At 41.4% G+C, this 24140-nt stretch overlaps 3 protein-coding genes across 4 annotated transcripts; 2 read left to right on the forward strand and 1 right to left on the reverse strand.

Annotated features, from left to right (window-relative positions):
* Positions 1-50: 50 nt before the first annotated feature.
* Positions 51-4735, forward strand: tmem50a (transmembrane protein 50A). The gene is made up of 7 exons (XM_031288627.2): positions 51-193; positions 716-821; positions 978-1090; positions 2526-2593; positions 2844-2936; positions 3227-3287; positions 3675-4735. The coding sequence occupies exons 2-7, from the start codon at positions 720-722 to the stop codon at positions 3718-3720; spliced, it is 483 nt and encodes a 160-aa protein (XP_031144487.1). The 5' UTR covers positions 51-193; positions 716-719; the 3' UTR covers positions 3721-4735.
* rhd (Rh blood group, D antigen) lies at positions 4217-7721 on the reverse strand. The gene is given in 11 exon segments (XM_035994675.1): positions 4217-4638; positions 4779-4852; positions 5364-5443; positions 5530-5657; positions 5738-5875; positions 6048-6220; positions 6346-6493; positions 6578-6728; positions 6998-7184; positions 7531-7688; positions 7690-7721. Coding segments are annotated over 11 exon segments (1296 nt in total). The 3' UTR covers positions 4217-4611.
* Positions 7722-8760: 1039 nt separating this feature from the next.
* Positions 8761-24140, forward strand: maco1b (macoilin 1b). 2 transcript variants are annotated; one of them, XM_031288633.2, is made up of 12 exons: positions 8761-9052; positions 10427-10568; positions 11741-11867; positions 13880-14003; positions 14825-15003; positions 15878-15880; positions 17147-17711; positions 19164-19322; positions 19708-19890; positions 20025-20145; positions 21430-21604; positions 21733-24140. In XM_031288633.2, the coding sequence occupies exons 1-12, from the start codon at positions 8973-8975 to the stop codon at positions 21933-21935; spliced, it is 2061 nt and encodes a 686-aa protein (XP_031144493.1). In that variant the 5' UTR covers positions 8761-8972; the 3' UTR covers positions 21936-24140. The 2 variants fall into 2 exon arrangements, with proteins under 2 accessions (XP_031144493.1, XP_031144494.1); XM_031288634.2 differs by lacking the exon at positions 15878-15880 and having other exon boundaries at positions 17150-17711.

Here is a 24140-nt window from a genome sequence, read left to right on the forward strand (position 1 = left end):
TTCATTTGCTTGTAATTTTGCACAAATTACCATTTTGTCCACAACACTTGAAGGCACCAATATCAACAGCGTCTCTGAGGTTCCATCATCAAATGGGTGTGTATGAACTGCGCATGTGCATGACCGATCTCTGTCTGTCGGAAGCAGAGTCAGGCTAATCCAGGGGGTTCACATCAAAAACCGAAAATAAAAGGTAAGAATTCCTTTGAAAATGACAATACAACCAAGAAATGCTTTTGGGGTGTGTGTTTTCGCTTGGTACTATCGTTGTCGTATTAGTTATGCTATTATTTGTAGCAACTTCATAGCAAGAAGAAACCTTCAAGGAAATGTTTGCTAGTGCCAAAGCGATGAACAAAAGAATCCGACGACACAGCCCTGTTTTTATCTACTGTATAAATACACTATGTTTTAACAGCTATAAAGCGGATACCTCGACAGCCTTGTTGTTGAATAGATGTTACCGAGCTTTGGTGTACAAATAGTTGGTGTTTGTTGGTGCTTGGTATATAAGCTAGGGAGTTAAGCATCATCGTTACAGCACAGCGATTGCGCACAAACGTACATTGGTTTTCATAGTTCTGAACAGTGTTTGGGAGCATTGAATTGTACTATTAAATATAGCGTACATTTGTGATGTCGAGGTGACTGAGTGTTTCTATGAAGTTTGTTGTTTTTGCTTTTACACATTGTTGTACACTACGCCTTTTCCCAGAATTATGTCAGGCTTTCTGGACGGAATCCGGTGCGGAGACTGCGAGTGCAATGTGGACTGGGGAGAAAGAAGAAACACCATCGCATCCATAGCTGCTGGAGTTCTGGTATTTTACTGTTTTTCTCCGGAGGGCAGATATACTGTAGTTACAGAAGGGATATGTAGGCTACTCTGATTTGTCTTCCTGGTCTGTGTTTGCCTACTTACTAATGGTGTATGTAGAGCTGTGGATTTCTGTTTTAAACTGTGGATCTTGTTGCAGTTCTTCACTGGTTGGTGGATCATCATTGATGCAGCAGTGAAATATCCTGACCAGGGGCAGTTTCATCACGCCTATCATACTTGTGGAGTCATCGCTACAGTGGCCTTTCTCATGTAAGACTGGCTTTGCAGACTGTTTCTGTCACAGGAAATGTTAGATTCTTCAGTTTATCAAACCATTCCAACAAGGTTTAATTATTTGGTGTTTCTTAAGCTTAAAGCCCCATCACCAGGCCTTCCTCAGCGTATGGAGCTGCTCTTTTGTCATGGAGATGGTATAGTTGAAGTCACATGATAACTGGTCTCGCATTCCCAGAGCTTCCTCCACAGCGCTAAGGAGGAAGGTCTGGCTAGTCCACACAACATTCTTGGATAGGAGAAAAACGTGCCCTGGTTTATTGGCATTTCTTAAAACCAATCGCAATCGTCTTGGGTGCCGGGCGGAGCATCGGTGCCTCTGCAAAATAGCCTTGGGAAGGAACTAGTTTTGGTGGAAAAATTGTACATTCCAAAGTTGTTTTAGTCGTGCAACAGAAAACTCCGATTCGACAGTCTAGCTAGCTGTCTGGATTTACCCTGCAGAGATCTGAGGAGCAGTTAACCATAGTCCTCATATCAACCAGAGTTTAGAAGGCCAACACAAAGAAAGCTAAAGGTGAGGGAGATCTGGTGATATAGACTACAGGATAACGGGTGGTTGTATAATGGGGGTGTGGGGGTTGTTACCCCTGCCTGTGTTCAAGAATGGTCTCTGGTGTTAGATGTGGATGGCCTCCTTAATCCTTTCACCAACTAAACCATCTCCATGACAACTGAGCAACTCCAGGGCCATTGCATAAGAATTACTTAAATTTTTCCCTGGGGGGAATTACATTTTTAGGAACACACATAGACCTGAAATACATACACAGAGATTTTAGAGTGATGTGGCTGCCACCGAGGAGCTCGGTGCCTTGCTCGAGGGCACCTTGGCAGTACCCATGAGGTGAACTGGCACCTCTCCAGCTATAAATCCACATACTTGATCCGTGCTGGGACTTGAACCGGCCACCCTCCAGTTCCCAAGCCAAGTCCCTGACGGAGTAGTGTATAGCCACGATGTTCCACTTCCGGGATTGAACGTACACGTTCCACCAAAACAAGTTCCTTCCAGCTATTTTGCAGCGGCACCGTGGCTCCGCTCGGCACTTAGCACCGCCCAAGACGACTGTGATTGGTCTAAAGAAATGCCAATAAACCAGAGCATGTTTTTCTCCCATCCCGGATTGTTGTGTGGGCTCGCCAGACCTTCCTGTGCAGCACTGTGGAGAAAGGTCTGGCAATGCGAGACTACTGACGGAGCTACTGGGACTGAAAGCTTCTGAAACACTAAATATGTGGAGCTTGTGATTGTAATTTTTTTTTGTCAATTTGCTATTTCCCAGCACGTTTCCCAGCTTCTTATTGTATCGAATTACCATGGAGACTGTCAACATAAGGAGTCAAATAAGTCACTTACTAAGTAGCTTTTGATAATGTCTGTAATTTTTTTCTCATTTGACACATCTAGGATAAATGCTGTTTCAAACGGCCAAGTGAGAGGAGACAGCTACAGTGAAGGCTGCATTGGACAGACAGGTGTGTATGATATATGCTGTACAGCTCTATATTCGGAGTATATTTCCCCACAAACGGTTAACTCTCCCCATGTATACTGATGGTTTCTTTACTGGATATTTTAATACTGTCACAGTACTTTTGCCCTAATTTCAGCCTGTTTCCTTGTATTACCATTAGAGCATTCATGTAATTCAGTAAGACACAAACTTATAAAAAGCGTTTGTGTCGCATCACCCAGTAACGCACCCTTTCTTATCTCTGTTTGCAGGCGCTCGAGTTTGGCTCTTCATTGGCTTCATGCTTGCTTTCGGCTCCCTCATTGCCTCCATGTGGATCCTGTTTGGAGGATTCGTAGTGCCTAGTAAGTTCTGTTCTTCTGCCTAACACTTCGTGACTTGCGCTGACTGTTCAGTAGTCAGTTTTAGGGTGTGACATTGAGAGGTATTTTAAAGCAATTCAGAAGTGTGTTTTGAAAAATTATAGTGATTTAAAGAGAAGCCGGTATGATGCAGTAACTTTATGTAAATATGCAGTTTGAAGCAAGCAAAATGTACGGTTCAATCATCAGCTCTTCATTTACTAAATGTTGTACTTTGTCAAATTATAAATGTGGCCTTATTTTGTAACCTGTAACTCTGTCGTCCCTTGCAGAAAAGCCTGTTGTGTACCCTGGTATTGCCATTTTCTTCCAAAATGCATTCATTTTCTTTGGGTAAGTCAATGGTCCTCTGCAGCATCTTACTCCAAACCCATGCTTACACTTGAGCTAGGGCTGGGAATCACCACTGGGTATCAATGAGTATTCAATTCCAATTCACAAGGTCCCAATTTAATTACATTTTCGATTTGATTTCCAATTCAATGTACAATTGTACAAGGTGTACAACCTTGTACAATTGTACAAGGTTCCCTCTAACCTGCCACATTATTAAAAGTATCAATGTTTACATTAAGAATTGCAGAAAAGCATGTACATTAATGTACTTTTTTATTTAACATGAACACACAAACAAGTGCTGCACTACAGACTCTACAGTGAGTTTTGAGTGACATTTCAAAAAATATTTTGCTAACCCTCATCTTCCTGTCTTCTGGTTAGGGGTTTGGTCTTCAAGTTTGGACGTACAGAGGATCTGTGGCAGTAATGGACTCTGTGTCTTCATGTCCACTGTTTATACACTCTGCTATCTATATTGTATGAGACAATATGCTTTAGTGGTTATTCACTTTATATATAAACATTGTTAGCTTTCAAATTAACATGTTTAATTTATATTGTTTGCTGTATAATGGCTAATCGTAACGCAAGCACAAATGTTCATAGATTTGTTTAAAGTTTTGGATATTTTCAAATGTGGCATATCTTTAAACATGTCTATTTGCACTCAGACTGTGTAGCCATGTTGTTATGTTTCACAACTCGTGTATAACAAAATGTGTATTTTGGGAGCTTTACTTCTCTGAACTGTCCACATTTCTTCAGGTATCCTTACTTTTATGAGATCCTTTAATTTAGACAGTCTTTTAAGTGGAAACAACAAATTATTATGGTACAAAATATCATTGAGGGCAATATTTCATATTACTGTACACATTTGCTGAATGTAACCATAAGGGGTTGTTTGTATTTTTCCTGGAATAACTCTTGTCAGCACTGAAACTTTGCAGTCATCCAGATTTATTGTTGAAGGTTCACTAGCTGACACTGCTGACATTAAGTAAACAACGGTTTCAGAACTGTAGGGTGATGTGTAATGGAGATTTGTATTTGACTGTAACACTTACCAATTTGCTTGTGTAACATCCAAACCATGAGGTCAGTTTCTAATGACCATTAAACAAAAAAAATATTGGGCAGTAAAGGACTCTTGCATTCATGCTTCCACGGTTCAACCTTGATTTTAATTAAACATTTTAAATACCAGATTTACACATAACATCTAATAACTTTAATCAAGTTATATACATTGATATGAATGAACACCAAAAATAGTTTGTACTTCCAGGATCAGACTTGATCTACTTCTTTCTCCGTCTTACTTGTGCACGGCAAGCTGGGGAAACTGCAAAAGATGAAAACGTTTTGTCCAGTTCTGTTTTATGAATTAACATTTTTTTAAGGTGTAGCACAACACAAAATAATATCAAGTCCATAACTGTTTAGTATCCTGATAAATAAGAAAATAAAGTCTTGATTGCCTACCTCCCAGAAAGCCTGATCATCAAAACACTTCTTGTCCTGGGGCGGCCTCCAAAAGTTCCACTTAAGTAGTAGCCCTTTAAACAATGACATATAAAAGTAATTAGGAAAGCTTACAAATCTGAATCAGATTTATTGGCAAAGTATACTTACATACACAAGGAATTTGACTTCGGTAGGTGTTAATTCTATACATTCAACAATTCAAATGGCATGCATACTGCATTATACAGTGTTGATATACACTTGTGGTTATCAACCTGTATATTGTTACACTGTAAAAAGAGATGACTTCAGCTGACCTGAATTTCACTAAAATACTGGAAACCTAAAGATACGTGTTGGGTCAAATGTAACTGTTGTGGCATTCTGCCGTGAATAAATAATTAAAAAGGGACCTTCTGTCTCCAAGTATGATTGTGCCAGACCTCTTTATATTCAGTCTATGTGCTGTGCTGTAATGATGATAATGGAAACCTTATAGAGAGAAGACTTATTCAAGATTCAAGAGATGCATTGCACATGTACAGGTGCATTGGAATTATTGTGCATATCTATAATGCCATTTTTATTATTATTATGACTTACCTGTAATGATTCCCATGGACAGACTTAGACTGATGGTGATGAAAAGAGTGCAAATGTGAAATACAGCAAACCGGATTGCTCTGTGAAATAAAGGACCAATTACATAGGGTGTACCGTTGTTTGTTTTGTGTGTTCCAAGGCAACCATATGGCAGTTGCGTACTTACGTTGTGTGGTCATCACAGTCTTTAATCTGTAGGAGGAGATGTGCTAGCCATCCCAGTAGACCTGCGAGTCCATGTGTGCTCAGGACAGCGCAGGTGTCATGGCACTTGAATGCAAGCAGCATGTGGATCTGGAAAATAAGAGCTTATGATGAACTGTGGTGTGTAGATTATTTAATTGAGGGGTACGTGTCCATGGGGTGATCAAAACCTTGAGATATCGGAATCCAATTGTTGATACAAGAGCAGCAGTGAATCCGATTGTCATGGCTTCCCATGGCTGATGAACCACTGACATGGAAACCCCAACAGCAACACCACCAGCGAGGATGCTTGACTGCATATGGATCTGACAGAGGAGTGAAGATATACACTCTATCATAAATTAGATCTTACTGGTGTAAAGTATACTGATTTGATTAGATTTTTGGGGGGTATTTATACGGGTAAAAGTAATTTCACTCCAGCCAATTCTCTGTTCATAGAAAAGCATAATGTTAACATATCAAGTGTCAGAATACCGGGTTGAGTTTTCCCTTGGGGCTGCAGAGCACCGACACAGCAGCTGCTGTTACAGCACTGACAGCCAGGGCCAGGTAGGTGCTGAACACAGCCCCCAGCTTCCTCCCAGGAGTATGATTGTCCACAAGGACTGAATTGAAACTAGGCCAAAACATCCAGATAAACATAGTACCTGGAGAACAGAGAGCAGATTATTCAGATTCTGCTTTAACAATGTAGATGCTTGCCAATGCAGGATTTAAAACTTAAATTCTACAAAACCCTATCAATGTCAGGAAAACATAACCTACACCTTACCCAACATAGAAAATAATCCGGTTTTGCGGTCAAATTTCTCTTTTTCAAATTGCTGCTCGGATCCTTTCCGATACAGGATCCAGGTCAGCGTGAGTCCAAAGAAGGCCCCAAAGATGTGAAGCAGCATGATGCTCTTTAGAGGCTGGACCTAGAGTAAGAAAAACATCATTATGAGCACACGCTTGGTCTAAGAAACTGAAGTCAGGGTTCAGCACATAAAAAAATTGCTTACCTTTAGCAGAGTCTGGAGGAGCCATTCATTCAGGACAAACCCTGACACCTCGAGCAGGGCGATGAGGACGAGGTGGACAGGGTTGGTCTTCCCCAGCACGGCTCCAATTGAAATGAGGGCAGAGGCTGAGCACATCTCAGCAACCACCAAGCTATATATATATATATTAAAAAAAAATAACTATTGACTTATATAGATTGTGATATATATATACAGTATATATAAAAATATGAGGTTTGTAATATTTCAGAATTTTGTTGGTTTGATATATCTCTTTTCAATTAAGTGTCATTTTCTTTTGCTATATAGGCTGTAGATACTGTATAAGGACAAATTGATTCATTAGAGATCAGTTTAAACAGATGTGTGACATCAAATAAAAAAAGTGATAAAATGACCTCAGCTGACGACCTATCTTACCTTCTCAAATTTATCTTGATCATTCCTCTGTAATACCAGGACTCAATTCCATTGAGTATGATTGCCCATTGGGTGGCCATGACAGCCACAAGGAGGTTGAACCCCAAGCCACTGAAACCATACCGCACTAGAAAAGTGCATAAGAAGCCAAAACCTAGAATCACCATCACATTCACATCCTGGAACTCTGCAAGAGAAAAGAAGTAACTTTAAAAACAGCTAGATACCTAAATCACAATACAGTCCTATAGTCACTTGTGCTGTGTTTCAGCTTATAGCCTAGGCTACAGCTCAATTATCAGGAGACAACCCAGCATCTGCTCCTAAAGAACCAGCACATGTAGCCTGTAGCTTATCACTGCCCAACAGTAATAACTGCAGCACCGCCCCATACTCATGGATTCTAGCAGGTTATTTTATTTAGCTTTTAAAAGAACCATGGAGTAGCTAAACATTTATTTTTCATTAATGAGTTGGGCTAACCTCTCAACCCTCATAGTTTTACCCTCCCCCTTTCCAAACTCATTACTTACCTGCGTAAAAATTGCTGAAGGTAATCCCATCTTCTTTTACATGGCTTTCAATCTCAATGTAAAAGGCATATATGAATATGAACCCTATCTGCAGAAAAAGCAGCAAAGGTGCGAGACGGGAGCGCAGACTTGGTGCGTACTGAGGAGCCATTGGACATGTTCCCTGCGCATTTCTCTTCCAACTGACGCATGTGTAGCCCCGGCGCTTTGAACAGGGTGCAACCCCAAGCACATCTTTTCGTTTTTATCAGCTGCCGGACATGAACACGTCTGTGATGGGTCCTTCTGGCCCTCCGACAGAATTGCGAGCTGTTGTACCCCCCCAACACACACACGCAGGCACGCACGCGCACACACACACACACACACACACACACACACACACACACACACACACACACACACACACACACACACAGAAGTTTTTTTTTTTGCATAAAGAAAAAAGCAAGGCTAGCCTATAACAGTAGCCTACCATATTTAGACAACATATACTGTTAGAATAGGCTAATTGACACCCTAAAAACATATGTCATAAAATACAATTACAGATCGCACAGGAGTATCAATTCTATTTGTATTTTTTCTACGAAATCACTTCAGTTTTTTTATTTTTATCATGCCACTTTGTTATGGTCCTGAATGCAATGATAAACAAAAAGCCATAAAGTTCATCATATTATAAACAACTATCAACTGCAACCCATAGTTTTGGGTCAAAAATGCGCGCGTACAATGTACGTGTGCACACTAACATACTAACCTGATAACAAAACATAGATGGCATACAAGGCCTTGGGGCAAGTCTGTATGAACCACATACATGAACATATGAACACACACAACAAAGGACCTGATATAAATAACCCCCGTATGTTGGAAATGGTGTTGTTGTGTCTCGCACAAAGGGAATTTTGTCCCAAAGACTGCATCTTTTCTGCTCATAATAAACCAAAGGCAAAAACCACTAAGAAAGAAAACCCGCCTCCGTGATTAGTTCATTGGTCAATCAGCGATGCCCGATTTGTCCACACAAATCTGATTGGCTTAACGGCGAGACGTTCCACACACTCGCCTCCTCGCTCTTCCCTGTTGTCTTTGGCGGAGGAGAACTGAGCGACCGGCCACGGTGCAACGTAAATGGCTCATCCCTGTATCCGTCAAAGAGAGAAGCCTCGGCTGATAGATTGATTGGATATACCAGCCGTCTGACAAGTGGACGTACGTAAAATGCAGCGCGGTTTGGACTTATGAGTCTGCGCTAACAGAAAAAGAGGAGGTTCCCGAATAGAGTCCTTTATTTATTTCTTTGTTTCCAGTGGGGAAAAATAATAAGAGCGACATATACCACAGGCACTTCATTTATTATCTTTGTCCGTATACACAAGAAAACTGGATAAGATTACAGTGGTTACTCGAAGGCCAAAGCCAAGGGGAGGAGGATGAAGCGGCGCAATGCGGACTGCAGCAAACTCCGACGGCCGTTAAAACGGAACCGAATCACTGAGGGTATATACGGCAGGTAACTTATATGGAGCCTGACGAAGGGGTCCTCCTCACGACAATAACGGGGGGGGGGCTGGGCACTGAATGGGGATGCTTGCGGCTTGATATCTGCAGAATGGGAAACGTCCTAACGTTGATGTCAATGAACTGCCACCGCTAGCTAGCTTATTAACCTAGCTAGCTGCTAGTGATAGCGTAGTGTATGCTAACGGTATGTTTTCGTTGTACATTAGCTAGCAGGTAACGTTAGCTGTTAAGCTAGCCGTAGCGCTAGGCCCTAAAACAGCCTGTTTTGAACCCTGTCACAGGGTCTGCTTCACAGCAATTTTAAATAAGTTGTAGTGGATTTTAGACACTAATTAACAACCCTGACTATCTGCTGTTTGCCCACGTCAGTTGTCATCTGCAAGCCGCATCAAAATGACCCGCTGCCCTGTTAGCTAAAGTAACTTATGATAGCTAGCACAACAGCAGCTTTGTCTGCTTATTTATAGTTTCACCACATGCGCCTTACATCCACTAGCTAACAGCGTAACAAATCATGAACTGTAAACATGAGTTGATTAGACTGCAGTCAGTTTGTCTCACTTCTGAAGCTTGTGTTGCACTATTCAGACAACTTTAAGTTGCTTAGTTCTTCCCAGCCTCACCTGACAGGTCCTACCTCTATGTGACTTCCTTTGTATTTAATAAACCAAACGTTAAAGGCCAGTAGTTACACACGTGGCATCTAGAGGTGGGGCAGTTCTTGAATTATTGAACAAGTGACCCATCACAAAACAGTCGTGCTTTGTGATCAAAGAACACCCCTACCGTGTCACTTTCTGGGTCTCAGTGCTCTAACAAAAAAGTCAACTACGATCAGATATATCTGTTTTATTAAATTGACGTGAATTGTGGCACTAGAAAAGAACAAGCAACACATTACAACATTATTTGTGTATGCGTTACCTCCACAACCCTTGAGAAATACTGTAGTTGGGCACCGTTTAAAGCAGCATCACGTAAGAACATGTCAAGTACAGACATAGACCTGTCCGGAATGTCTTCACAAGTCTGTTAAATGTCTGTGTTCTTGTTCTGTATATATGCCAAGTTGCATTTTATAACATCAGTTGCTTAGAATAGAAGTGCAATCCACACAGACATTTCATTTGTCAAACGGCAGCAATAGGCTCCAGACATGCATCTTACACTTGATTCACACACACTTACAAAAAAGCTGAATCTCTTCTGATGTATTGACATAATGATGATTTGCCATATATTGACTGTTAGGAGTACCATACTTATTAGCACAAATCACATTGCCAATATAAAAAAAACCCTCTTGAATGTGTATTTGTGTTCCAAAACAACTTGTGTCATCCAATTCTTTTCTCATTTTTAGTACCTTCCTGTACCTGAAGTTCCTGGTGGTGTGGGCACTGGTGCTACTGGCAGACTTTGTACTGGAGTTCAGGTTTGAGTACCTCTGGCCATTCTGGCTCTTCATCCGGAGTGTGTACGACTCCTTTAGATACCAGGGGCTGGTGAGTGGCTATGTCCTTTTTATATTTATTATGATAAAGTCATATAAGATATATATGTGAAGACATTACACATCTGTGCTATAATTAAGGACTTATGATATCATCATGTTCTGAGTTTCCCATTGAGATGTTCAGTTTTGCATGTTATGCACCATAGCGCTACTGTCACTGTATTTACATGTGGAATTAAGTAACCAGGTTATTGTTGCATTTCTGCAATAACTTGTTTTTTAAATGTCATGTGAATAAGAAACAGTTAACAGTAGCTAAGGAAAGATTATTTCTCCCAATAATCAGATTTCCTGCAGTGATTTACTTAGCCAGCGTAAAAGTATTCGTGTCAGATGATTTCTCTTCAGAATCCTAGAATAACCCATAACATGGTAACATTGTTACTGAGACAGCCAAACCCAAACAAAAGAAGAATACATTTCTGAAGAACCTGGAGGTGACCAGGGGTAATAAACAGAAGAGAACATCTGTATATATTAAAGGCAGAGAGTGTTGCTGCAAGTGTACCATGCGGACAACACATTTCAGACTGTGAACGTAGGGCATTCTTTAAACTTTCAGTCAGTTTACAGTTGAGTTCTACTACACTCTCAAAACTCAGAAATAGTTTTCACCGTCACCTTGTTTGCTGCCTCATAGGACCAGAACGCTAATGTGACATAATGTACAAACTATGGATTTGATCAGGCTTGCGGGTCATTAGTAGTCCTGTTATCTAAATTTTGTATGTTAATGTTAATCTGTTATAGTTTTATTTTACAGTGAGTTCATAATTGATGCTGGACAGCTTGTTCTTATTAAAATGCATTGCGTAGGTGTGTGTTTGTTGGTGTGTCCGTTTCTCACAGAGATGCAGGAAATGAGAACCAAAATGTTATATTTGCATAACCATGCATGTTATAATTCAACAATGAAATACAGAGTTTAATCACTCAGAATGAGATCACTCCAATTATGAAGGACTAAGATATGGCAGCCAACCCTTCTGTGAAGTGGTATCCAACATCTTAAGGCTGGTTGTTAGCCTGGAAACATTTCCTTTTTCATTTTTTAAGGGAATGATTTACATTTTGAGCATGAAATCATTATTGCAACCTACATCTTTCTCTGCTGCATATGTTGCTGGTTTATCATAACCACCTCTCATCCCCCCCTAACAGGCCTTCTCAGTATTCTTTGTGTGTGTGGCGTTTACCTCGGACATCATTTGCCTCCTCTTCATCCCAGTGCAATGGCTATTCTTTGCTGCCAGTACCTATGTGTGGGTACAGTATGTTTGGCACACAGGTAAGGCACTTCAGTGTGTCTTAATATTTGTATAAAATACTGCATATGATAAATTGGCAAATGCCCGCAATTAACTTGGCTCCTGCTGTGACATTAGTCTCATTTGTCTCTACATCAGTTCTGTTTTACAATGCTTACAAAAGAAGGAAGGACGGAGCTTTCTGTGTATTTACACAATGGATTACTAAGAAATAATTCTTAAAGTCAGATCACACTAATTCTTAGAACTTGCACTATTTTGTGTTCTTTCACTTAGTGCTTCGGGGAAAAACAGGTGTGAAAAGGGTTGTGCAATGCCCTTGCACATCGTGTTATCTTATTTACAAATAGTTGCTTCTTAGCATTTGCATGGTGTGTGCAAGTGAGCTGCACTCTGTAGGATTAGTTGTCAGTCTGATTTAGTGGTATCCCCCTGCGTTGACCAAAGGCCAGGTGTCAGATGGAAATCCGAGTGCCAGTTGGGGGAGGGAGAAACACAGAATGGTCCCCAGTTGCTTTCTGAGCCCTCCAACTTTACTCACCAGTGACATTCACTGTACGAGTATTAATATCTCTCACCACTCCACAGCATGGTGGTGAAAGTGGCTTGCAGTTTATTGCAGCCGAGGAAACAATGGGTAGTGTCTGTATCCTGACCACCCCGTGTGTTTAGTGATAATGGCGTGTCACTAAAGACCTATGTAGAGTGTAGAAAAGATTAAGGTTTGTATAGAATGATGGTCTACCTGTTCTGACTGTGTGTGAGAGGGAGAAGGACCGGTCTGTGTTCATCAAGTCTTTACTCTCATGACAACATTTTGGGCAGGTGCTGTTTGATCGGATGACCTCTCACTTTCCCTGGCGCATTTCAGTACACTGGCGAGAGTGGTATTTTGGACGGGTGGACCATTCACCTTTCAATCGCAGACAAAAATATGAAGCATATTTGATAACAAGCAGGATGTGCTAAATGAGATCAAGAGCACAGTAGGGACTCACAGCAGGGGGGCGATGGTGTCAGTAAAGATCCTGCCAATCAGTGTGTTTACATGCAGTTAAAAAAAAAAAAGATTATATTCGGGTTAAGGCAATACCCCGATTTCTCAAACGCCATGTAAACACCTTACCCCGGTTAAAATCGGAGATCTCATAACCCGGTTAACAGAGATAGAGAGTTACTTCAGTAACAGGGTTATTCCTCTATGTATATACCTTAACCGGGCTATGATTGGTTTAAGCGGCTGCGCATGCTTCAACTGCCCTCCCCTCTCTCCTGGAGCGGTTTTTGAACCAGACCTAATCCATCAGCGCCCATGGTCAGCACACTGAGTCGTAGTTGTTGCTATGACACCATACAACAAAACAGCGTTGCCCGAATCAGCGGGCCGTCGGCAGCAAAGAGTCTGCGATCCATCTGTTTTACTCTACGCCGAGGCAGCAGCGGACATCGGGAGATGGCTAGACAGATTGTCCATCTCCGGGGCTGTCAACGCTGTGGCTCGGCAAAAAAGTGGAGGGACCGAGCAGCCGCCGCTGCGGCCGTTGGCTAACGTTAATGTTAGCTATCTTATTCCACCCGACACTGCTTACAGACGTTATAATGAGCCGAACAAGTTGTCAGTCATCTGGCGGGAACGCTGTGCTGTCCTACGCTGTGACAAGAGTGTGTAACGAACGAAACGTTAAATTGTTAAATTTTGTCTGTGTAGTTTTGACAACCGGAAGAAAAAGCGTTGTGCGTTGGTAGAGCGAGTTATTTCTGTTATTCTCCCCATTCTTCCCCGCTCATGTATACGAGGAGAGCTGGCATACCCCGGTTACTGCTGTACATGTAAACACACTGAATGTCCGTATTCTAAAGTTTGTTTGGGACATAACGGATAGACATATAAGAACTTTGCCTGAATACAGCATAAAATTATGATTTTAGGCAGTATCTTATGAAAGAATAAATAAACAATGACTAAGCATTCTGTGCCAAATATGCCCATTCATAACATCTTTGTCCTGCTTTGTTATTTGTTTTTTTTCAGAGAGAGGGGTTTGTCTGCCCACTGTGTCTCTATGGATACTCTTTGTGTACATAGAGGCAGCCATCAGATTCAAAGACCTGAAGAACTTCCACGTGGACTTGTGTCGTCCTTTTGCTGCACACTGGTGAGCCACTGTTCTGTTTGAACTAGGTGGAATGCTGTCGTTGACAGACGTGCTTTGACTGAAAGGCATGTCTAGGTTTAGTGCCGACTATGAATATATCAGCATGGTGGACGGGAATGATGTTAAAACGGCATTATTTTACCTAATCTAAATTTTCACAAACCTTCGCTCATTGCTGCACATTAAACAGTCATATGATTGGTTTCATGATAGATCAGTTTAAGGCTGGATTCCATCAATGTGTTAAAGAATAAATGCTTAACTATGCCTTATTGTACAAGTAAGATCTTTTATATTTGCACTATTCCCACTTTGTATTGTTACTGCTGCACAGCAATTTTTCTCAGGATAAATAATGTTTTATGTCTTATATGAAGTGTAGAGACATTTGATTGTGCCGTGGTCAAATGCATTTTTTGCGCCACAGACAAAATGTGTAAAAATGTGTGTTTGCATATTTGTTTCTGTGTTTATAAAAAAGAAAATCTGAGGTTTCTCTTGGATTCTCCCCAGGACTACATATTTATGAAAAATCCTAAAAGATGTTTAAAGTAGCACCTCTAAAGTGTATGGTCATAATCTTTTTTTAAGGAGGCCCAAAGAGCTTCAAGATGGATTTGGCTGTGTTAACCTATATTATGTTGTGAAGTTAAGCTGTTACCAGACTATAATAAATCATTCTAAATGATTGATACCTTAAGTACATGTTTTTGAAGCGGCGTTTCCTTGATCAACTCAGTACTTTTTTTTTTTTTTTTTTTTTTTAAATCTATAATCCAAGACTAGATTTATGAGTGTACTTCTTGTGTCCATCTCTGTAGCATTGGCTACCCAGTGGTCACGCTGGGCTTCGGCTTCAAGAGCTATGTAAGCTATAAGATGCGCCTCCGAAAGCAGAAGGAGGTACAGAAGGAGAATGAGTTTTACATGCAGCTGCTGCAGCAGGCTCTGCCTCCAGAGCAACAGATGCTTCAGAGGCAAGAGCGAGAAGCAGAAGAAGGTAAGATTCAAACATGCGTACATACATACATACATAGACACTGTATTCACATATGAAGCATCTGGTTCAGGAAATCAGAGACTCGCATACACCATCTACTAGGACTGAACAATAAAATCACATTATTTGATTAAAGCTTTAGTGCTTTTAATATGATGTTAATGAATGTCCGTTACATTCAAGCCATTGCCAAATGAGTTGCTACAAAGCTAATTAAGACTATCAGCTCCACACAACTCTCTCTGGATTTCTCAGTATGGCTATGTTCAGAAGATTGTGGCGTCCGGTGACTTTCCCGCGCAGAAACTCAAGTGAAGACAATTACCTCTTCTGAAGAGTCCAACACACGGTCACGGAAGTCTTGTATCATGTGGACGCGCCGACAGTTTTGTTGTCATTACTTAGAATTCCTCATGGGGGCGACAGAAACTACGCACTATAGCTTTAATTAGACATTTCTTGAAATAGTGTAATTTTGGTTAGTTTGGTTAGCTAGCTCGCTACCTTCAGTCAGGGATGGATTGGGTAGTTGAATGATCTGCTACTCAGCCTTGCGTCTGACAGGACTCTTGACAAAAATGGCAGGTAGTCACGAGAAATAAAATAAATAAAAAAAGGCAGTAATGCATATAGATCTACATAGGCTTTGTGTTGGGCCCAGAAGAAACAGTTCTCAAGAGATTTTGCGTCCTGTTTATGTGATTGAATAGATGGTGACAATAAACATGGACAGGGTGGGAAATTAACTCCACTCCACTGTGGCTGTTGGATGCCCAATTTTACCAGCCACTTACATTTTTTACCAGCCACTTTTTCCGGAATTCAAATTTATAAAAAGTGCACTAGCATATTTTGAATTGTGTGTGGAACTGAGCAGCAGAGAGCCGACAGGATTAAAACGGCAGCAGCTTTCAGCGACTGAAAAATCGTTACAGTGTACATTGATGTTAAATACAGGTTGGCAGAACGGTCTGAAATGTTTTGCATGGTCTTTCGCTGTACGTTTTGTCAATGTGCCACTTGTTCGAAAAGTAGGCTACCTTCTCTTTTTCTGTACTTCGCCCTCAACAGTTTGTACATTCATAGCTAATGCTGACTCCGCGGCGGGCCTCTTAACACCGGGGATATGTCGCCACATGTTTTTAACCGATAATTTTCGTTTCGTCTGTACCTCAGCTCAGCTACATGGTGTCACGGACTAGCACTGAAAACTACTTGACAAAAGTCTGGAGTTGACGGACATATGCGTGGTCAAAGCCCCGGCTGTGAACGGTTTCATTTCCTATAAGTTCTTCACAATAAAAGTCCTCCGTTATTTTGGTATTTGAATGTTGTTTTTATTATGAAGCAGCAACATCCGGAAATGTTGGGCATTCATTAGCAGTTACGTAACGCGACTGCATTGTGCATTGTTTCTTAGCAACAGCATTCTTTGACAAAAGCGGTCCAATCCGTTACAAGGAATGTTTTACAATCCACCCGCCACTGTGGCTGGTATACAAGGCAAAGTCACCCGCCACTTTGAAAAAGTGCCTGCCATTGGCTGGTGGCGGGTGCAAATTTCCCACCCTGAACATGGACCCTGGAAACAGAACTGTTTTTTAAATCACAGCCGGGCTTTTATCAAGTTTGTTTTGGTTTGTCATGAATCTGTCTTTTCAAACAAGCCAACATTACTCCAATGTACATTTGCAGCATTTCCCTCCCTAGCCAAAGTCTGTGGTTGCAGGTGTACATGCCTCCCAGTTCAAACAAACAAACAAACAAACAAACCATGCACATAATAATCACAAGAGGCTCTGGTCCTTGGGTGCGATTAGGCAAAGATTTGAAAGGAGCTTGCAGGGCAAGAAGTTAGTGGGAAAATGTCCACAATTGCAGAAAAATGATCACTTGAAATGCAATGTGTCTTGTTGTAGGCAAAGTCTGGCCATTTCACACAAGTAACACCTGGGGATCCCCTGTCAGTGCTCACACTGCTTACATAAAGTCATGTTTCAGATATTAGATATGGAGAATTACACACTGGTCAAGAGGATAGAGAACATCTGGAGTCTCAGGACTCTTTAAGATGTCTCATGGCAGTTGTCGTACAGTATATATATTTCACATGTATCCCCTTCACTTCCCTCCTTTATTCATACAGCAGCAGCAGCTAAAGGAATATCTGAAGTGGACATACCTCCAGTGTCACAGAATGGCGCCCCAGCCAATAAAAAGACATCGGCATCACTGCCGGAGTTAGAGTATAGAGAAAAAGGGAAAGAGGGGAGGGGCGGCGGGGAGGCTAAAAAGCAGCACAACAGCAACAGCATCCTGCCATCATCAGTGGACTCTAAACTCCAAGAGATGGAGTATATGGAGAACCATATAAACAACAAGAGACTGACCACAGAGCTGGGCAGCACAGAGAACCTGTTGCTTAAAGAGGACAACAATTCCTCCTGCTCATCCTCATCCTCCTCCTCCTCCAAAAACTACAAAAATGCTAGCAGCAACGTGGCGACGCTCAACTCTTCGCCACGCGGCCATAGTGCTACCAACGGCACTGTGCCCTCCTCTACGCCATCATCCTCCTCTTCCATGGGGAAGAACGAGAAGAAGCACAAGTTGGCAGTGGGGAAGGGGACGTCGGGAGGCTCCCACAGGGATCCCACAGACAACTGTATCCCCAACAACCAGCTGAGCAAGCCAGAAGCACTTGTTAGGTAAGAAGCACATGCTCAGACACAGGACGCATGCTCATTAAGACTAAAGTATACTGACAAATAAACTATTTTAGCTTTGCCTTGTGTTTGAGACAACATATTCTGTCAATCTAAAGCATTTCTTCCAATGTCAAGTATGCGTTGAGGCTAGGGATGTCCTGGTGACATTAATTTTCTTGATCCAGATATTTATACCAAGTATATATTTTCTCTACACTGTGCATATCCAGCATGAACAGAATACTAAAGTGCAAACCCATCCAGGTTTCATCAAATAGCAGTATTTTCAAAGCATTTTCATGTTTTTTTACTTTACTTTTTCTTGCATGGCTTGTTGCTTCACTCTAGCATATCATTAACTGAAACTCTGGCAGGCTGCTATTTATTTTATTCTTCACTCACAAAACCAAGTAGTTCTAATTTTATTTTTTTTATGGATTGCACCAGCTTGTGCACCTGGAGCAAACAAACAAAGGATCGAAATTGATGGTGTTTTATACAGCCTAAACATGTCCATCAAAAAAATTCCTGAATCGGCCCCTATTCTGTTCAGCTTGTGACATCCTTAGTTGTGAAACCACATATTGGCAAACATATGGTCATCAAATTGGTCTTTTGCTGGTGTGATTTAATTGGGCTGAGAGTTTAAAACAATGTCATTTCAAGAAATGTTTGTCTTTGGAACTGGAATTTTGATTTAATGACCGATATAATGTTTTTTTAAAGTGGGGTTTAGTTTTGATGGAAGCAGATCATTTAAAATGTCAAAGAATATAGGCATAATGCGAAGAACGTCTGTCATCGTTGTAGTGCCTCCCTGCATGTCGGTGGTTTACTCTTTGCTATGTGGATTTTTGTTGCAGATTGTTCTTGTTTACTGTCTCAGGTGCCAGCAGATAAACCAACATGAATTCATACCACTATCTGTAACTTCTACTTTTAAGGCCTCAGCTTGGTTTTTTTTTTTATCATAAATCTCACACTCTTAGAAATTATGCTGAAAGTTTGACTATGACTGATGATATTCTGTCTTCTAAATAGGACATATAAATGGTTCCTGAACCCATTTGATTTCAGAATGAAGGCCATCACCATTTTTGCAACTCTCAGAAGCATAAAGTTAACGTGCAGTTTTCTTGGTTACACTTTGAATTTGACTCATGTAAGACTTAGGCTTGTCCTTTTTTTATAGTATATACAGTATGAACATGCCTTGGCTGCAATAAGAATTTAGAGAATGCTTTTCTGAGGCAGCTGTTTGCTACTGTGGTCTGGGGCATGTGTATAGTTCATGGTTGGACCATTAGGCCACAATATTTTGAATCATGTATACCATAACTACATACATGTTTCGATACTAAGGTAAAACATGACTTGCAACGTGAGGATACACTTTTTATGCATTATTTTTTTTTTTTTAATATAAGCTGTTCACTCTCCCACCCGGGACAGATTGGAGCAGGACGTGAAGAAGTTGAAGGCAGACCTGCAGGCCAGCCGGCAGGTTGAGCAGGACCTGCGTAGCCAGATTGGCTCGCTGGGCAGCGCTGAGCGCTCCATACGCACTGAGCTGGGCCAACTGCGCCAGGAGAACGAACTGCTGCAGAACAAGTGAGTGGGGCTACCATTTGCCGGATCAATGCAAGGTCACACTAGTGATCCTTTTGGTTTAGGATCATTACTTAATGGGGCATTGGGGTGTTCTTTGTCACGCGTCTGTATAAATAAACACTGTAGGAAAAGAGCAGTTGTCAGCAGAAAAATCATCGCATCAAAACAGCTTTACATTCACAAGGAATGGGAAATGTCTGCCAGAAAAGATCCCTCTGATTGGTGCAGACTTTTCAATTTATTTCTAATGAGATCACAAATACCAACAATTTGTATGGGCTGCTCAAATAAATTCTATACATGTGAAACCGTGATGGATACATAAAGCAACCTGTATTTCCTGCTTGTTAATGTGCTGTCCTTTTATGTGTCTGTGCACTCGTAGGCTCCATAATGCTGTGCAGGCAAAGCAAAAGGATAAACAGGCAGTGGGCCAACTGGAGAAAAGGCTCAAAGCAGAGCAGGAGGCTCGAGCCACTGCCGAGAAACAGCTCGCAGACGAAAAGAAGCGAAAGAAGTTAGAGGAGGCCACAGCAGCTAGAGCAGTAGCACTAGCAGCAGCATCCAGGTAGGTGCACATCTGACATTTTTAAATTTAATTTTCAATAACCATTTTACTCCCGACTTGTCGCTGGTTTCTTTCAAGTTATGATCTTTTTATTATGATAAACTCACTACTTTCTTTCCTCCCATGTTTTTCAGAGGGGAGTGCACAGACACGCTGCGGCGGCGGATCACTGAATTAGAAACAGAGTGCAAGAAACTAACAATGGACATCAAGCTAAAGGAGGACCAGATCAGAGAGCTTGAATTAAAAGTTCAGGTAAATATTTATAAGAATTGTCACCATGTAAATCAAAAAAACATATATATGAAAGTTTTTTCAATATTATTGTGGTTTAATGCATTTGCTTATGTGTAATGCTTTTTGGCAGAGAGTAGAGTAGTTAGTGTAAGATTTTAATCTTGTAATTTATAAAGAAGCTTTTTGATTCTGCTCAGCAGAAAGTATTGTGTACGTTGGCAGTTCTGCGTTTGTCAGTACATGCAAATAACTTTTGCAATATGGTGTGACAAAGCTTCACACAAGACAGAAGTGATGCAGCAAAATGTAACGTGCCCATGTCTATATGATGATGGAAGCATTTCTTGGAGCTCTGCCCCAGTTATAGTGCCCCAGAACTAGCTAATGCCTGGGTGCAAAAGTCAAGTAAACACAGCTTAAAAACAGCAGATAGTCAAATTGTTCTTGGCAACATATATGACATTATTTATAATTTAACTTGCCTATTTTATCTTTTTGTCTCACAAAAGACCTTATCATTTTAGACACAGACAAATGACTACTCTAGTATCGATTTGAGAACATTTCTCTTTGTTTGATAACGTTAAAAGTGAAGTTAGGCTTTGCTGTCGGCTTCCTGACTGAAGAGAGAGATTCACACGAGCCATGGGCCAAACTGAACTGCAGACTTGTGTCTTGGGCGAGCGAGCGAGAGAGGCGGTGCTTTGGCGATTGAGTCAAGACTGTGCGCCCCCCATTTTCAACCAATGACATAATTTGTCCCGCCCCAGTTGTTAGTGACCCTGGTCATGTGCAATTCATATTGAAATTGACCCGCGTCCGACCAGCTTTCGACTCCCCTCTCAACCTGGATGGTGAAGCCAGGTCAGAGTCAATCCTGGTTCTACCCTGGTTGAGCCCTCAGTGTGAAAGGGGTATAAGAGGAGCCAGTCAACATTTTTGTTAGGAATTTTTTTTAAAGTCAATAACCATAATCACTACTGTAGTTTTATAACTGTGTTGTTTGATTCACTGCAGTGATGCATACTTACCTCAAGCACTTGTTTAAATTACAATCTAGGTCAGGGGTTCTCTCTCCATTTGTTCTTCATGCAGCACTGAATTCATTTCTGTTCACATGAGTTATAGGACTGTATGAAAACGAAACGTTTCAACATCCCATTGCATATGTGCCTCACCACTTACATCTAGCAAGCTAAAAATGGTACAAATAGCCATTTACTGAACATTCAATCACCAGTGTGGTAAAGCCTCCAGTCACGGACTGTAACCCCCTAACTGTATCTCTTCTCCATCTCTCAGGAGCTTCATAAATATAAGGAGAATGAAAAAGACACAGAGGTGCTGATGTCGGCGCTGTCAGCCATGCAGGACAAGACCCAGCACCTGGAGAACAGTCTGAGTGCAGAGACCAGGATCAAACTGGACCTCTTCTCTGCGCTGGGAGACGCCAAGAGACAGCTAGAGATTGCACAAGGTCAGTCTGATATCCATGCACAACATATTTACTCGCACACAATGCTTAGACTATGAGCACACCTACAAATATTCTGAACAATATTGTCAAAGTTACCTTTTGTTTTTGGCTTGACCTGTTGTTTTCAGGTCAGATCCTGCAGAAGGACCAGGAGATAAAAGATCTGAAGCAGAAGATAGCCGAAGTGATGGCCGTCATGCCCAGCATCTCCTACACAGGCGACACCAGCAGCATGAACCCTGTGGCCCCCCACTACTCCTCCAAATTCATGGACACCAATCCCTCCGGCCTAGATCCCAACGCCTCCGTTTACCAGCCACTCAAAAAGTGAACGCTTCGTCCCACCCCTCTCCTGCCTCCATCCTCCCATCATTTTTATTTTCCCTGCAGGCCCACCACCTTCAAGTCTGCTCGGCATGTCTGCGGCTGAGGACGTTGTTTTTCTTGGGTTTTTATTTTTCTCCTCGCCAGGTCAGAAGGATGTTGTATTGTGTGACTGTATTCGTTGTAGTTAAAACAAAAGACAAAAAAAAAACTTTAAACGGACATCACATCAACTACGAAGTCCCAGTTTTTTTTTTTCTTCTCTTAAGTGTCTAGTGAAACCTCACAGATTCGGGTATGTATCTTCATCTCAAGGGTGTTGCTCTACCTTTCCCACCACCGCTGCAACCACCTGCAACCAGTTACCTGCTCTTTGGTCCTGGGGAATAGCTGCTTTATTATTTTACGTTGATATTTTTCCTCCTAAAACTTGGAAAACTGAGTTCTCCTTTATCATACAGTCATACAGCCTGACTTGTATCCCAATTTCTTTGACAGATTTGTTTTTTGTTCCCCCCCCCCCCCCCCCCAAGGAAGTAATATGGCAACATCTGTACAACCAGAGGAATGTAATGCAAAGTTGGCACAGACTTTCACCCCAGTTATGTTTAATTTATTTTTTAAGACTCCAAATTAAGCCTGCTCTCAGCCGCTTTGGGGTTTGGTGGTAAATAGTTTTTAAAGTGTATTGTGTGGTTCTATTTGTTCACGCTTTAAGATTCAAGTGTTTATTTCAACAGGCTGGAGGTGTTGATTGCAATAAGTAGGAAAAGATATTGTGTTAACAGCAGAAAAGTAAACCTTAAAATGAAATGGACCCAAGCAGCTCCTAATGTTCAGCATCAATGAAAACAGCAGTTTGGTTTCCCCCGCTCTATTTTCTGACCAAGTTTTTTTAGGTGTGTGTGTGCGCGTGCGCGTGTGCGTGTGTGCGCGTGTGTGTGTGTGTGTGTGTGTGTGTGTGTGTGTGTGTGTGTGTGTGTGTGTGAGCTCTGCATAGTCTTTCATCAGCTGTCATGATCACAGTGCCTTGATTTGAGGACATGGAGTGAGTTTGGTAATGAGATACGGCCCAACCCTTCTGAATTAGTTGGGAAGCATCTGGCTAAGCTGGACATGATAAGAATTTGACCTTGCTTAGCGAAGTTGGACAAAGTTGCCTTCACACGCTGATTTGGCTTTTGGACTCCCTGCTGATTTTCCCAACCATCGTGTCCACTGGAGGGCAGCTTTGTCCCTTTATGTAAGTCACATTTAACAGATACATTAGACAGCACCAAATTCGTACTCCTATTTGCCTATTGTCAGAATGTTGACATGACCTTAGCCACCACAGAGTCTACTGCTTACGTGTCCATTCACAGAAGCACATCTCTACTGCTGTTAAACCCAAATCCCTCGGCTTAGCTGCTGCCCCCTCTGTTCTTCTTGATTTCCAATTTAAAGTTGCACTGTAGCAAACACATGCTGTTCAAAAGGGAAAACTGTAAAGATGGACTGTGCAATGTAAGCAAAGCTTTGGAGATGCCAACTTTGATATAGCAGTTAAATAATTTAATTTGATTAATCCCCCACTTCAGTTTGTGTGCCAAGACTGGGAATGCTTGTTTCTCTAGTAATGTGTTCAAGAATGTATTGCAAATGCATTGGTTGACGTGTTTGTCAAATATCCAGTTGAATATCATTTAATGGAAGTTTCTGTTAAGCAGGTAGAGAAAAGGGGTCACCTGTTTGTAGTAGACTGTGTAGTTAAAAGTAAGGGACTAGAAAGTCACATTTCTTTTTGTGAATGTTACAGTATTTGCAACTGTTGGGGAAGTGGCTGTTTTTATAGCAGTATTACTTACTCCTGTTTCTGGTATTATTGTTATTTTCCTGCAGGGAGAAAATCGCTTGACACTGATGTGGTTTCACCATCATCAGACATGGTCATTGTTGTGCGTGTGGTTTCCATCTAATGTGTATATGGAGATGCTTCTTCCCCCCCCCCCCCCTCCTGCTCAGATTGCTGTCATTGGCTCCTGAACAAAAAAAATTGTTGTGAAAATTACAGTTTGGTCAGCTGACTGTTGGAAGTATAGAAAAGTGTTTTGTTTGTTTTTCGTTTTCTATGCCCACAGTCACTGCTCTGTTTCTCCCCAGGTCTGACTTTGGCTGTGCTCTCGCTCTGTGAGGTTTACAAGGAATAAACAGTTTTTTTCTTGCAAATTGA

This window comes from Sander lucioperca, chromosome 18 (genome assembly GCF_008315115.2).
Source record: "Sander lucioperca isolate FBNREF2018 chromosome 18, SLUC_FBN_1.2, whole genome shotgun sequence".
In the NCBI taxonomy this organism is placed as follows: domain Eukaryota; kingdom Metazoa; phylum Chordata; class Actinopteri; order Perciformes; family Percidae; genus Sander; species Sander lucioperca.

Excerpts from the sequence above, each read along its gene's own strand:
- tmem50a (XM_031288627.2), top strand. The coding sequence starts at position 720 with ATGTCAGGCTTTCTGGACGGAATCCGGTGCGGAGACTGCGAGTGCAAT. Across the intron at positions 1,091-2,525 it reads GCTACAGTGGCCTTTCTCAT|GATAAATGCTGTTTCAAACG; the intron begins GTAAGACTGGCT and ends TGACACATCTAG. Across the intron at positions 3,288-3,674 it reads AATGCATTCATTTTCTTTGG|GGGTTTGGTCTTCAAGTTTG; the intron begins GTAAGTCAATGG and ends TCTTCTGGTTAG.
- maco1b (XM_031288633.2), top strand. The coding sequence starts at position 8,973 with ATGAAGCGGCGCAATGCGGACTGCAGCAAACTCCGACGGCCGTTAAAA. Across the intron at positions 11,868-13,879 it reads ACAGTATGTTTGGCACACAG|AGAGAGGGGTTTGTCTGCCC; the intron begins GTAAGGCACTTC and ends GTTTTTTTTCAG. Across the intron at positions 19,891-20,024 it reads GCACTAGCAGCAGCATCCAG|AGGGGAGTGCACAGACACGC; the intron begins GTAGGTGCACAT and ends CATGTTTTTCAG.